Source organism: Anabrus simplex, chromosome 2 (genome assembly GCF_040414725.1).
Source record: "Anabrus simplex isolate iqAnaSimp1 chromosome 2, ASM4041472v1, whole genome shotgun sequence".
Classification (NCBI taxonomy): Eukaryota; Metazoa; Arthropoda; class Insecta; order Orthoptera; family Tettigoniidae; genus Anabrus; species Anabrus simplex.
Window position 1 is genome coordinate 1,021,782,299 of NC_090266.1, and position 16,143 is coordinate 1,021,798,441.

The window sequence follows — 16,143 nt, forward strand, 5'->3', positions numbered from 1 at the left end:
GCACTGCTATACAGCTTGAATGAGTCACTTCAGTCATTCATCATGTTTTCCGCAGATGAGTACGTGGGCATGCTCCTTATGTATGGGGATTTTTAAAATTTAATCCATTTACACCTTAGGGTTGGTTTTTCCCCCCGGACTCAGCGAGGAAACCCACTTCTATCGCCTCAAGGTCAGTGTCCTGGAGCGTGAGATTGTCGGTCGTGGGGATACAACTTGGGAGGAGGACCAGTACCTTGCCCAGGTGGCCTGACCTGCTATGCTGAACAGGGGCCTTGTGGGGAATGGGAAGATTGGAATTAATGGGCAAGGAAGCGGCCGTGGCCTTAAGTGGTGCACCGTCCCAGCATTTTCCTGGAGGTGAAGTGGAAAACCACTTCAAGAATTGCTGAGGAGGGAATCAAACCCCTCTTTACTCTGTTGACCTCCCAAGGCTGATTGAAGCCCATTCCAGCTTTCGTACCACTTTTCAAATTTCGTGAGAGAGCCAGGAATCGAACCCGGGCTTCTGGGTATGACAGCTAATGACAATAACCACTACACCAAAGAGGCGGACAGCTATGGGGAAGCAAGAAAAAGTGCGTGCCAGGCACTACGTCTGTACCAAAGAAGGTGTCCAGACAGGCGACATCCGACTGCACTTTCAGCAGTGTTGAAAGATACGTACGAACAACAGGCGTGATTCAAAGAGTACCACGTGTCTGAAAGAAAACTGTAACATCTGATGAGAATGAGGAAGCAGTCCGAGACACAGATTCCAATAATCCACTCACGAGTACCCGGCAGTTGCACTACAGTTGAACATCAGCCAGCTGTCCATATGGTGAATATTGCATGGATGTAAATATCACCCCTACCATCTACAGCTACACTGAGAGCTCCATGGGCGAGATTTTGAATCTTTAATGAATTTCTTTCAGTGGCTATTAGAAAATGTGGAAAATGATGCAGCATTCCTGTTGAAAATATTGTTCTTGGGTGAATCACGATTCCACATTAATGGAACCATCAACCACCACAACATCCACTATTGGAGTGCTGACAATTCTCACATGCAGCCTATCAAGTACAATGGGGACTGAATGTATTGTGTGAAATCTTTGCGATCACCTTATCGGACGGTATTTCTGCGAGGATCTTTTAACAGTCACACGCTACCTGCAATTTCTCTGCTGTGAACTCCCGATTTGCTGGAGGGTGTACCACTTGGAGATCATTCAACGATGTGGTTAAAACAAAATGGAGTTCCATCACATTCGATGTTAGCCGTTCGTTGCCATCCGAATAAGAAACATCGAGGAATATGGATAGAAAGAGGAGGACCTGTTCCTTGGCCCACTATCTTACCAGATTTTATGCCATTGGACTTCTTCCTGTGGGGACGTTTGAAACAATTAGTTTACACTCAAGCATCAGAAAATCCCGAGCACCTCAGGCAACTTATTACTGAAACTTGCAGATCAGTGACACCGGCCATGCTTCAGCGTGCTAGAAGATCTATTCAGGAGTAGGTCCAGATGTACATAAACCAAGCAGATCATCACTTCGGGCCTTTGCTACCATAGCTAAATATTGTCGGTGTAGTTTGTTTCCCCCTACTTCCTATTCTATTTATCCAGTTGTGATGTCAAATTGGTCCTTCATAGGGCCACTTACACTGTCATTCACTGAAAATATGCATAAGAGAGGATATTTCATGAAAATTGAGGTAAAAATTACAAAAACAGAAATTAAATCAGTATCCTCAGACCAAATTCGAACCTCCCAACTCGCACACAAGACCTGCCTGCTTTACTTGTCCTTAGCAACTGCGCTACAGTACACTGCAACACAATGTGTGCAGATTATATCTCATATAATAGTTTTAATGCGGTCACAATGCCCACTTCATGTTTCACAGGAGTTTCATTTTCATATAATTTAGGGAGCGCACTCGTGATTGCCATTGTTTAATGTTACAACATAACATCTTCCTATTATGGTTAGGTGGTAAATACTAAGATACATGTTTGTTTTTCCTGTACGTACTAGAAAGGCCGATATTTTCATGACACACACAAAACTGCCAGTTAGGGGCTGCATAAAACAAAATTCATAGTGGCAATAGAATCACCCGTGTATATTTTCCCCATGTTATTTATTTTATTTGTTATTTAATTTCTAAAGAATTTGTTAATATTAAGTCCCTTCTTTGCTAAATTTTATTGTTAATTTGCTTACTGTTAATATTTTATACTGTTGTAGAGTCCATGAGAAATGGAGTACTGTATTTCTTACCTGCATCCGATTACTACTAAATGAATCAAAATTAATAAACGAAATTACAAATGAAATATAAATTAATTCATGAAACTACCATCATCAAAGTTAAATAGTAATAATGTAAAATTACCAATTGGCCGTGTGGTTAAGGGTGCACAACTGTGAGCTTGCATTCGGGGAAAGTGGGGTTGAACTCCACTGTCGGCAGCCCTCAAGATGGTTTTCCATGGTTTCCCATTTTCACACCAGGCAATAATCTGGTGCTGTACCTTAATTAAGGCCAAAGCCACTTCATTTCCACTCCTAGCCCTTTCCTATCCCATCGTTGCCATAAGTCTATAAGTTTCATTTTTGATCTGTATTGACACCAATATATGATTTGGTCTTAAATGGTCCACCTATTCAATACAAACCCATGTGAATACAATTATATCTTAGTGTCATTTATATCCTTATTTTTTATTTTGGACTAGTTTTGACCTTTCTGGTAAACTTAATTCAGGAATTTGAAAAAATCCAAAGAAAAGTAGCTCGATTTGTTATGGGTGATTTCCGACAAAAGAGTAGGGTTACAAAAATGTTGCAAAGTTTGGGCTGGGAAGACTCAGGAGAAAGGAGACAAGTGGCTCGACTGAGTGGTACGAGAATGAAATGAAAACCTACAACCTGTTTTCCAGTCATTGACCGGGTCAGGGATGTAATGAATGAATCATATATAGGCTATTAGTATGATGGGGTCGCCACTCCCAAAGCGATTTATTAATGACTGATAGATGCTATGAAATGAGAATGGAGAGTGTTGCTGGAATGAAAGATGACAGGGAAAACAGGAGTACCCGGAGAAAAACCTGTCGCGCCTCTGCTTTGTCCAGCACTAATCTTGCATAGAGTGACCGGGATTTGAACCACGGTATCCAGTGGTGAGAGGCCGATGCGCTGCCGTCTGAGCTCTTACGTGGTATGTATTACATGTAAATACTCTCATATTTAGGCCCGTATTGAAATTCCCTATAAAATAATACAAATATTTATTTGTTTTCCACCTATTCAATACATAATTTTTTTTATTGTTAGGATTTTATCCTTGACGCAGTACTACAGTTGGGACGTTTCGCTCATCTACTGAGCATCCTCAGCCATTACAATGCCTCAAGGTTAAGTTATAATCTTGATGTACTTACAATTAATCGTACCAATTAAGGGTACTCATTACAGAGTCCCTCACCAAAACACGTAAGACTATCTTAAACCTGGTGAGAGATCACTTCAGGCCATCCCGTGTTTGTACCCAAGACGGACACATCATGATCCTCTTTCCCAATGGGATGAAAAGATCCATGACCACCATCGCGGAACTGGACAGCATGTAAAACCTGCGGGATGGGGACAATTGATAAGAAACAATACAGTTCAATATTGCATTTTTTGTTAATCATAAGTGTTTCTATATATATGTGTGTATAGGTGGGTGTGTCAGTGGGTGGTAGTCAGTTAAAGCATTTATCAAGATGTTGAGGCAAGTTGCATGCTATTTCTGCTATACAGTTTTGTTAACATTCTCTTATACAGCTGATCCAGAGCCTTGTACCTAACGCTGACCTTGGCAAAATCCCCTCTCTCACCCTGTCGCCTCTCACCACAGGCATTCTCCTCAAATGGGCATTATGTCCCTCTACAAACTGTTTACAGTGCTGCCATATCAACACGCTCTCTCCGTGGTAGTGCACTTCGATGAAATTGAAGCCATGATGAGGGAAAATAATATCCATATCCTTGGCATTAGCAGAAGCCGACTTAAACCAAGCACACCCTCCGACACGGTACAACTTGACTGGTATTCCGTCTTACGGCAAGAAAGATCTGATGGCAGAAGAGGAGGTCCGCCGGCCCAGAAATGATTTTAAAAGCTGGATGATATGGTAAGGTAAGGGTTATTCTGCCCGAAGGCAGGTCCGAACCTCCGCAGAGGTGTTCCTGAGCCGGAGTTTACATGCGGTAGAGTGGCCAGTTCCTTTCCGCTCCTCCATTACCTTACCCCCCACCAACAGCGCATGGCAACCCATCCAACTCCTGACCACGCCCAATGTTGCTTAACTTCGGAGATCTCACGGGATCCGGTGTTTCAACACGGCTACGGCCGTTGGCGGATGATATGTGTATCATTTAATAATGTACAGCTAGGGTCTGAATTAATGTTTGTTGAAGTCATTATTAACCCGGGAGAGGTTAATTTAACGCAGTCGTTAAAACCGCATCTTATATTTAATCACAACAATCACAGTTCATATTTGTATATTCTTCTCAATTTATACATTTATTTGTTTGTTTTTTAGTTTTTTTGTTTTTTGAGCGGGTTGTTTATTTTGCATTTTGTACAAATGATTCCTCTTTTATTTGAGCAACATGGCCCCTGTGGCGTACTGAGTTCATGACTTTTTTTTACTGCTTATTCCTGTATTTTTGTTTTTTTGTTCAGTTAGCAAATTGTATCTTTGACTTCATAATGGTTCAGAAAGAACACGAAAGAATAAATTAAACTTCTTGAGTGCGTTGAAAAGGAGGAGGCATGGAACAAAGCACTTGCAAGAGAACAGAATGCATTTCGCGGGAGGCTTTTTAAAGATGTTATCAGACAAAATTACGTGGATTTTTCAGAAGAGGAAGCAGATAATTAAAGGAGAACACAACACAAAAACACATATTTCGTTATTCATTGCTAAATATGTATTATGGGAATGTAATAACAATGCCGTTAATCCGGTGCCTCTATGTCCAACCATTCTCAAGTTATGTGCAGAAGTAGTAACTGGTTATGACGTCACTGCGCTGTAGAGTCTGCCTGGCAGCCTTGACGCTGGGAGTAAACTCGCGCAGTCTTTTCCCGCACTCCATCTGCTACTGCCGTGTTCTTCTGTTGGCAGTGTTAGTGGGTTTATTTTTATTTATAATGGATGTAAATATCATTCGTCCGTATCAGTATGAGCCAGAACGAACGATGTTTGCTGATGTCCATTCAGATAGCGATCTTGACATGGATATGCTAAACACTACAGGCCGTGCCGGCACGCGAATTTGGTGTAAATGTAATGAGTGTGCCATCATGGATACGGATGAAGAAAGTGTATGCTGTTGTGAATTAGACAATGTAAAAGCAGTGAAATATGAGAAATTTATGTGTGTAACAAGAAATCCCTCATTTACAAGGCTTATTATAGACCGTGAAGTATTGACAATGACAAGGCATAACATGAGCTTAAAAACGAAGAACATGGCAAGGAAATGTTTACTGACAGCTTTAAATCCATCAAATAGAACTTGGCGTTTTATTTGTTACAAACAGTTCACTTCGTGGGTAAATTCATGGACTGCGATTGGTAAAAAGGACAGAGTTGTCATACCATCATGTGTTGTCAACACCATAAGGAACACATTTCCGGAACCCGATGGAACCTATGTGGGCTTCAAGCTGTAAATGAAAAAATTAAAATAAAACAGTAGAATTATGTAAGAGTTTCCTAAGCTTGTTTGTATGATAAATATAGATAATGTATTATTTTGACATGAAGTACGGCACCTCATTTATTGTTGCGAGTGAAATCGTGAGAATTGCTTCTTGATCAGGTCGTCATTGGAAGGTCGAGGTATTGGAGCGATGTTTTTAGGCAGTGACAGATCCATTGCTTGAGCTTCAGGTGATGCTCTACTGTAGTTAGTTTGCAAGAGATTTATTTTGTTAATTATTGCCTTCTTCCATCCATCGCTTGACGCCTCATATTTCTGTTTTATCACCCAAGCTCCTGTTGATTTTGAGTACTGAGTTTTGATACCAGCTTTCAATTTATTGATGTTCCAATTATAGTCCAATGCAGCAATCACTGACCTGAGCTTTAAGATTCTGTACAAGAAATGAACTCTTTTAAGAGCGTATTTCAAACGAAGGTTGTAATAACTTTCTAGGTTTCCGGCATGAACGTAGTGTTTTATATGTTCCACATCTTTTAAAAAAGATTTCTCTAAAACTATTTTCTTTAAGGCTTCATATGAACTTGAATTTCCTTTAATCCACATTTTCCTTCTCTCTTCCTCCTCCGTTAATATATCGTGCTCACAGGATTTCCATTCACCGTTTTCCAACCACTTAATAATAATGTTATTTGTTTTACGTCCCACTAACTACTCTTTTACGGTTTTCGGAGACGCTGAGGTGCCGGAATTTAGTCACGCAGGAGTTCTTTTACGTGCCAGTAAATCTACCGACACGAGGCTGACGTATTTCAGCACCTTCAAATTCCACCGGACTGAGCCAGGATCGAACCTGCCAAGTTGGGGTCAGAAGGCCAGCGCCTTAACCGTCTGAGCCACTCAGCCCGGCTTCTAACCACTTATGCTCATTTTTTACGTGGTGCAAAATTGACGTAAATTTATCGATTTACACAGAACTGTTTCCATTACATGTTTGTGCTGCCCACGATAAATGATTATTTATACTAGCCTTCCACGCTTGAACTTCTGGATGATTTTTATCGAGAGTTTTCATCTTTTTCCTTAGACTTTTTGATATGTGCCAAACATCAAATTCATGTTCAATATCAGGATACTGCGTTCTCAGTAAATACCTTACTCCTTTGTGTCTGTCGGAAAGGGAGAATTTTATATTACAATTTTCATCCTGTACAATCTTCCTTATCACGATTTCAATCGCAGCCCTTTCAAGATCACCTTTCACCATCACTCTCTGAACAAGTTCCAAATGGGCTATGCGGCCTGTATTTATATCCATTAGTGAATACAGTAAATATTTGGCTGAAAAGCCGGGAGAATCGCACTGGCCATCTCTGGCTAACCAGATGTGTTTGGCACTGCTTTTCAAACAATCAGTAACATTAGTCCTTTCTTGATCCCAAGTACCCTCCACTATCGGACTGATCCCAAGCACGCCCCACTATCGGACCAGTTACTCTATGAATAATTCTGTCATATACAGTTCGTGACATCATATGTAAGTTAATGGACTTGCAGAATGACTGAAAAGGTTCAAACAGAATGCCTAACAACAATAATGCTGATGATATTAGGACATTTGCTTCCGGTTTCTTTCCTTCCATAGGTTGAGAATACCAACAGACTTTATTACCACAATTGCAAAGTGATTTTATGCACAACATAGTCCCTTTAATGCAATGTGAAATGTTTTTCACTTTACTTTTACAAATGTAACAAATTTCAAAGAGTGTGAGCAAACTTGTCCCCGCTACAAAGAAATATGAACCTGTAATATGTACATCATCCTGAGTGTGTTCGTTATCAGTATCACTAGTATAACTTTCACTGTCACTTTCATCTGGTTCATAGAAACTGTCATTCAGTTGTTCTCCCATTACGTCACTGTTCAGCCGGAAGTTGCAACGTCGAAATATTTTCTAGCTATTTCACTTCCTAACTCACACTGTTTTTCTGCACTATATTTGTGTCTGTCTGGTGAAATATTTTCACTCATATCATTCTGAACGTCGTGTACATCATTCATTATCTTTATCACTTTCATTTAATACTGTGTCAACAAACTCCCTTCGTCTTTTAGCCTCATACCTTTCCGTCCTGCTCTTTTTAGTTTCTGACGAGTACTTCCACAGTGTATTTCGTGAAGCGGCTTCCATGTGAATTAGCATTCCTACCTGAGCAGTACCTCCATCTGTCGATGCCAGACATCTTATTGAAGGAACAGACCCTGGCTTCAATTTCGGACCTTGCAGCTTTTTCCGTAGTCATCACCTTCATTTTCAAAAGTTGCGTTTCATCATAGTCTGTATTTTTGAAATGCACTGAGCACACAGTAGCTCCCTTACCAGGAGAAAAGTGTTTCCTCTTGCAAAATTGAACCCAATCGCTAAACCTTCGAGGCGACTTACTTTGATTTGGAAACCTATGGAAATGTATTTCTTTCTCTCTACACTTTCGGTTTCTACTCATTGTGTTGTTACAGCCGTACACACTACAGGAAGGCATTTCGACAAACAGTCACTGCACTATAATAAACAACACTTCAAGTAAACGGAAGAGTGTCTGAGCGCGTACTGCAGTAATCAACTGGATGGCTCGCTCAGCGCTTGCAGCGCAGTAACGTCACAGCTACTCTTGTTTCCTTAGTTCACCGGCCTGCGGAGCAGCGCACAGCAAAAGCAAATATATAGTTGAACACTGTCCGATACACTCTTTGATTCTGAGGCAACTTGATTTTTGTGTTGTGTTCTCCTTTAAGTGATTATTGTACAGCTCCCTCCCCCCAATCATATCGTACTAGGAGGTATTGGGTAGCATATGTAGCATTGTCGATCCCTCAGTCATGATGGTGTTAATGCGGTGATTGAAAGTTTAAATTAGCAATGTGTTTGAGGCGTACCATCTGAATCTAAGGATGACGGTCAAGTTCTGTGAGTAGTCAACACTGTTGTAGGTCCTGCTAGTGCTTCATTTTGTGTCTCCTTTTCTACACACTCAAGATGTTTATTTATTCTTTCCTGTTCTTTCTGATCCATTGTGAAGTCAAAGATACAATCCCCTAACTAAACAAAACAATGAAAATACAGGAATAAGCAGTAATATAAATGTCAGGAACTCGGTATGCCACAGGGGGCGCGCGATCGAAAGCACCGTTAATTTACACTTTCAATCACCACATTAACAAAATAATGACTGATTGATCGACAATGCTGTATGTGCTACCCATACCTCCTAGTAGGATATGATTGAGGTGAGAGAGCCGTACAACAGTCAGTTAACAATTGGCAAACAAACAAATACTGCTGCGGTCTTTCTGCGTGCCTCCTCTCGTGTTAGCCAACAGAAACTCCTTACAGTTTTCTTATACAAGCCACCCAAAAAACAAATATGACTGAATTTGAATTCTGTTTACTTGACCTGCGGCCTAATTACAGGCATATTATTGCCATAGGAGATTTTAACACTAACCTACTTACTAAAACATACAAAACTAAACAATTTATTGACATGTTTTCTTCCTGTGATATGACCATTCTTTGTCTAGAGCCTACGAATCACACTTATACAAATAACTACGCAACACACACGCTCATTGACCACATTGTGACAAATAACCCAGCCCTCACGGCCAAATTCCATTCCCAGCCATCTCCACTTATGACCTTATGTACCGATCCCACTCCCTCTGAATGCCAAAATATAAACCTAATTATGTTATTTCCAGAAACACAAAAGACATTGATATGGTCGAGTTAAGACATGATGCTTACAATCTATCCTGGAATGATATACTCCTATTGGACCATATAGATGTGAAAATAGACAAGTTTAACTCCCTTGTAATCGCTCTTTACGATAAACACGCCCCTAAACGACAGATAAAAGTTAGATTGAAATAATAACATTAAGTTATTTATTAGACCACCTAATCAATACAAAATCGTCTTGGATGATTTACATAAATTTGTTAGCTAAATCATCCAAGACGATTTTGTATTGATTAGGTGGTCTAATAAATAACTTAATGTTATTATTTCAATCTAATATCATCAATACGGACCAAAAATGATATTTATTACATGTAAAGATAAAAGTTACTCGTCCATCTTGTCCTGGACTAAATAATGAAATTAAGAACATGATGGCCCACCGCAATGCACTTTATCAATGCTTTAAACAAACTCCAAAGTGACTTTGAAAACTATCGGGTCCTTAGAAATAAAATTGAACAGCTCGTTAGAAGCCATAAATATACCTTGTCTAGATAGGCACATTGATTCAGAATATCACAGTCTAATTTATGTAGCTATTTGGATGAAATTATCATCACTGTTACCCACATAGTCTTCAGCTTTAGCAGCATTTATAACATTTCTTCAGATGATAGAATTCCTAATCCAAACTCTAGTTTAAAATGATGTTATATGAGGGTAGCCCAGAAACTAATGCACCACTGTTTTTTTCTTCAACAGTTATTTATTGAACACATTGAAACTTATCCGCAAGAAAGTGTTATGTTTCTTCTATACTCCCTATTTTTCCATGTAATCTCCTTCCCGTTATATGACCTGGCAACCAGGAATGAGTTAGCTGGAAAATTTATAATGTCCAATAACAGACCCTTTATATTGGTATAACTGTACTACTGTTGACTTCTGGTGCTCCATAAACTGCACACAAACGTTTGTGAATGTTTCCTACTGTTTCTTGCTCCGCAGTGAGAAATTCAATGATACGTTGCTTGTAACATACATCACTTACAGACACCATGTTGAATCATTGCTGCAAGTACACTATCTGTTGGAAGAAGCGGAAACTTTGCACACACATTCTGAAAACTTCAAAGAATTCACATCTAAAGTTTCGTATTTGTACCATTGTTGGGGGCTGAGAAAAAAAATTGTGGTGCATTATTTTCTGCGCCACCCTCGTTTATGAGTTAAATGTGTATGTCTGTTGTGTAGTATTAAGCATTTCTTATGAGGAATATATTGGTACCTCAGAATACGTGACGCTAAAGGTGAGGTGTCATTGAAACCCATGATGCCATAAAAAATTCTACTGTTTATGAAAATTGATACTGAAGCTAGAATTATTCATGCTCCCCAGAACGTTGGTAAGGAGCCTGACAATTGACTAACAGTCTGAATAGCATCTTGAAGAAAATGCTGACTAAATTGTGTCAGCCATTTCTTGGGGTTTTTCTGATCATGTGTTCCTGATTCAAAATTGACAGAATTAGATCTCAAACTCAGGATTTTTCTTATGGGAACTGCATTGTTATGTAATAGTGTGGCATGTCCGTCAATTACGTCAGCAGTATGGTAGATGACGAGGTTGCTCTGATCTAGGAATACAAAAACCAAAACAAGAGCATTTTTTTCTGTGTTCCGATATGAAAAAGCTGAAAATGTGACCACCCTCAATAATCATTCCATATCCACTGCTCTTCGGATGGAATGTGAACCAGTTCTACTAGATAACCAGTGCAACATAAAAGAGTTCAGTGTATCACTTTGCATGCGTTCTATCCTGGTAGTTAATGCTGCTATCCGAGATGGGTGATTTGATTTTCAGTCCCGAGGGCAGTCATATACTCGGCATTTTTACCTTAGAATATCAAGTGCTTTAAGAAAATATTTTCTAGATTGTCATTGATCACAAACAAGGATCCATCATGTGACAATGAAGCTCAGAAAATACTGTATTTTATATGCTCTATGTAGTACTGCATTTCATTAAAACTAAACTTAATGTATCAGAGGTTGGTAACAGTCTCTAAATTTAGCTTCCTCAAAATGAAGACTAAAGCTAGCAAGAGTATAAGAAGTTGCAACTTTGAGAGCAAAGTACTATGGAGGATGGTGTTAATTTTCTACATTTGAAATAAATTTGGTAGTCATTGATAAAATTAAGATATTGCCTGCTTACTATACACATAGTGCTACATACAATGAGCTGCAGTTAACTTGCAGGTCTTGTGTACAGACAGACCTGGCAGTAATACGTAGGCAACTTGAAGTTCTATCAAGTTATTTTCTTTGATGTATATGTACTTATTCTTCAAATATTCTATAGTTCTCTTTTTAATATTGTCTTCTCAAGGTATGGAATTGGAACCATCTTCTCTAAACAAGAGCGATATTTGCTAGCTGAGCTGCACTACAGGCGAGCATTATCTATTCATCCACATAGTTCAGTCCTTATGTGCCATGTTGGTGTGGTAAGTTATTTTTATTTACTTTGTGTGAACATTGAGATTGTGCGTGCGTGCATGTGTGTGCATGCTTTTATAGACTTTATCAAGTGGCAAGTCACTGTGACTGGATTAAAACTACTCATCTTTTGGTTCCTAGTCTGTTCATTGTACTTAACAAACATAAGTCTGGTGATTTGGGTAGGTTAGCTGACCTTTTATTTTACATCTTCATTCAATATGCTGTTGGAGAAAAGAGAATATTCATAGGTATAAAGAACTGAAATATTTTAAGTCCTACATTGGCTACCTTCTGTATTGTAAACTGCACTCTTTGAAGCTGCAGCACAGTTGAGATATGACATACAAGGTCTCAAACTTGAACGAGCATGTGAATTTGCGAGGTACTACCCTTTGCAAGCAAAAAGAAAACCTTGCAAGTTGTAGTTTAAACAAGATGAAACACAAAAGGTTCAGAGTAATTTGTATGGCAAATATTTTTACATCACTGTAAAAATTTCTATATTGAAAACAGGTCAGGAATAGTTGAAATGAGCTGATTGTCCTGGATATATTTCATACCTTATAAAACTTTGCATTTTTACTCAGTATCTCCCATTATATTCAAGATAAGAGAGATATTGTATTGTTCTGGCTCTCATCCAGTTTGGAAGATTTAGAGTCCATGAAACAACTCTCAGATGATGTGTTCACCCTTGTAACATCCAGGTCTGAGCCAAACTGTGGTGAGAAACATTAGAACGTGGGTAGAATCTGGAACTATTATTAGGAGCGTATTTACTCTTTTGCGGGATTCGTTCATTACTGCTGCTGAAGAAGATCCATCCAACTTATGGATGTTACTGATTTCCCAGCTTGTATATACATCTGTCAAATAAACTTCTGAAAAGCCTAGAGGAGCCTCTATTGATGGAGACAAATCCTCTACTCACTGCGCACTACCATAAGTACTGAGTCATCGTCTCAAAATGTAACACATGTAACGTAACGTCACCTAAATCATTGCCTTAATCATAAGCAACACTGTCAGATGTCTCATCCATTGCAAGTATTCTGATTTTATCAACAACAACTTCTTCCTGTAAGGGACAGTAAAGTAAGTATCCACACCTTCTGTGATGCCAGTGGGCTAGCCTACAGAACGGTTGTATTTATAATACAGAATAATGATGAAGTGAAGGTATGTCTTCTAGCTGCCAAAGAATGAGTAGCTCCTATTAAGAGCTGTCTCCATTCCTCGATTGGAGTTGATTGCTGCGGTGGTAGGAGCCAGATTATATCAATCTGTGGGAGATGGGCTTACATTGAAGGATATTGACTTTTATTTCTGGACAGATTCTTCCACGGTTTTGACCTGGATCCAAAAACAAGACAATTGAACAGTGTTTCTAAACAACAGAGTTCAGGAAATACAAAGTCTTATTCTTTCCGAATCCTGGAAACATGTGCCTGATCATCAGAATCCCGCAGATCTTGTCTCAAGAGGGTGCCGGGCAGACGAACTGTTAAGTTTGAAATGGTGGGAGGGACCAGATTGGCTGAAAGAACCTCCACGAGATTGGCTTTCAGGAGAGATAGTCGTGAACGAGCAGGTGATTCATGGATGAGGAGGTTCACCCATAACTCACAGAACTCAGGATCAATGAGGAGGGGAGAATTATCATGTGAAGAGATCTGTATGGCAGAAAAAGTAGTAATACATCTGACACAAAAAGTTGTTCATCTCAGAGGATGACAAATGCCTCACTGCTTTATAGGTATTTAAGGATGATGAAGGGATTCTGGGACTTAAAACAAAACTAGTTAATAGGCAAGATAAGGAATATTTTTGTGCACCTATGCTCCTGCCAACCTCTCATCCAGTGATTCACCGGTTAATTTTGAGTGAACACAAGAAGTACTTGCATGTCGGAGCAAAACACTTATTAACATTTTGAGAGAACAGTTTTGGATCTTGAAAGCCAGGAATACCATCCGAAATGAACTCTCAAAATGTGTGGTATGTTTAAGACAGGTGGGACATAATCTAAATGCCCTTACAGCATCACCACCAATGGACCAAATTAAGGATTCAGCTGTGTTCGAAGTGGTAGGAGTTGATCTTGCGGGGCCACTCTATCTGAAAGGTGCTACCAAAGCTTGGATTTGTTTATTCACATGTGCCGCCTATTGGCCCTTGGGACGACTTATTGAAATTTTGCCGGGCATAATGCCACTCATTTAGTACGGCTGCAGACTGAATGCAACATCTGTCTTACTTAGGCCCATAGAAGTTTTCATCTGACTAGGTAGAGGAAGTTAGGACATGAGATAAAACTGATGAATCCCAGGATATTCCTGAGAGTGAAGGAATACCAAGGAGTACCAGGAATGGCAGGCAGATAAAGGTGCCTGAAAGATTAGATTTGTAATTGTTGATCTTATTATTCTGTAGGTTTTCATTGTATTGTATATCCCTCATTTTTGTATGTATTCTGACTTGTATGTATATAACTTTATTTTTACATGTGCTTTTTGATTTGTTAACAACCATATCAAGGTGGGAGGATGTTGTCTTTTCAATGTAAAATATGCTATGGTGGGAGAAGTGTGGGTGCACGGGGTTGGCAGCAGTGGCCAAGCCTCATCATGATGCTAGAGAGTGAGTAATGGCTTCCTATGTTTATGTTGCTATGGTGATGTGTTATTCACATAGATTGAACAAATATCTGTTGTAAGTGTAATGCGATTATAATTTAATAACCTTAGTTGACTGATACATGGGTAGCATAAAACTAACATTATCCTTAAATCCACCAGTCTTTACGTACTGCTCACTCGACCTCAGATAACAGAGAGGAGGGTGGGAGGAGGAGGAGAAGAAGATGATGATGATGATCTATATCAATGGAGATGTAATTGTGCATTCTTTGTTTGCATAGAGCTACCAAAGTGAGCCACTGGATAAGAAGTATTTCATGTGACTAATAAGTATGTGATCCATAATGAATTACAATGGAAGTATTGTGTTAGTGTGTATGAGGTGGGGGGGGGGGGGGGGGGCTGCTTCTATGACAGACTGAGTGAAAGGATTTGTAGCTATACTGTACAAAGTAAATCCTGACATAGGACACAATTGCTCTCTCATTCACTGTGAAACAACTTATAAAAAATCTAAGAAGGGTAGTTCAGAAGATAGGGTAGGTACAACGACAACAACATAAAGCAAATATGCCGGAGGGAAATTAAATTGGCAAAAGTTACGACCAATCAAAACTTTATTAGAAACTGTAAAAACAAGTGTAAAAGCTACCTGGGCAGTTATAAATAAGGAAATAAACAGGATGGTAAGAAAGGAACCAGTACCCATTGAACCAGATGTTTTGAATTACCTTTTTGTGAACTCAGCCCAAAATATTGCCAATCCTAGGAATCAGTCTGTAGACAGGGTCAAGACTCAACCTACAGCTATGCTTACAGTCATGAATATGTTAGATCACCAGCAGCACCAATGAGGTAATTTAACTGACAGATCAAAATTCACTTGGGAAGAAGTAACACTGGGTGATATTGAAAAAATAGTTACAGAACTTATTCTAAAACAGGTTTCTCCAGCTCCCTTTTAAAAGAAAATATTGATTTAATAATGCTGCCCCTCACTAGTGATGGGACATTCGATTCATTTTACTGAATCGATTCATTTGATTCCGTTCACGTTACTGAATCGATACAGTGATCCGATTCACGGCTCATTGGTCACCGCTTCTATTGCATCAGTGTAGTATGTGCTGGTAAGACAGCAGCAACAGCATTCAGTGCTCGCAGCTGCCATCTGGTCTTCATACTATGAACTCCTTTCTTAGAAAAAATGCTAGTTACTCTAATACATCGAAGGTTTCCGGCAACGCAGGGTGGGAAAGGTTAGGATTATGAAGGTAGCAGCCATGGCCTGAATTAAGGTACAGAGCCAGCATTTCCTGGTGTGAAAATGGGGAAACTACGGAAAAACCATCTTAACGGCTGCCGACGGTGGGATTCGAACCCACCACCCCCCGAATGCAAACGCATAGCCACGCGATATTAACCGCACGACAACTCGCTCAGTCTTTTTTAAAAAGTATTTTTCTATCAGCTGAGGATTTTTTTAAATCGTCATATTTTGTATAGGCTACTCGAGATGTACA

General features: G+C 39.5%; 1 protein-coding gene across 7 annotated transcripts in view; it reads left to right on the top strand.

Annotated features, from left to right (window-relative positions):
* The window catches only part of Cdc27 (cell division cycle protein 27), a 507,070-nt gene that overhangs the window by 429,314 nt on the left and 61,613 nt on the right, over positions 1-16,143 (top strand). For all 7 annotated transcript variants that reach the window (XM_068226370.1, XM_067141899.1, XM_068226371.1 and 4 more), the window contains one exon: positions 11,869-11,986. In XM_068226370.1, the coding sequence (XP_068082471.1) occupies positions 11,869-11,986 (118 nt within the window). The remainder of the gene's footprint in view (positions 1-11,868; positions 11,987-16,143) is intronic.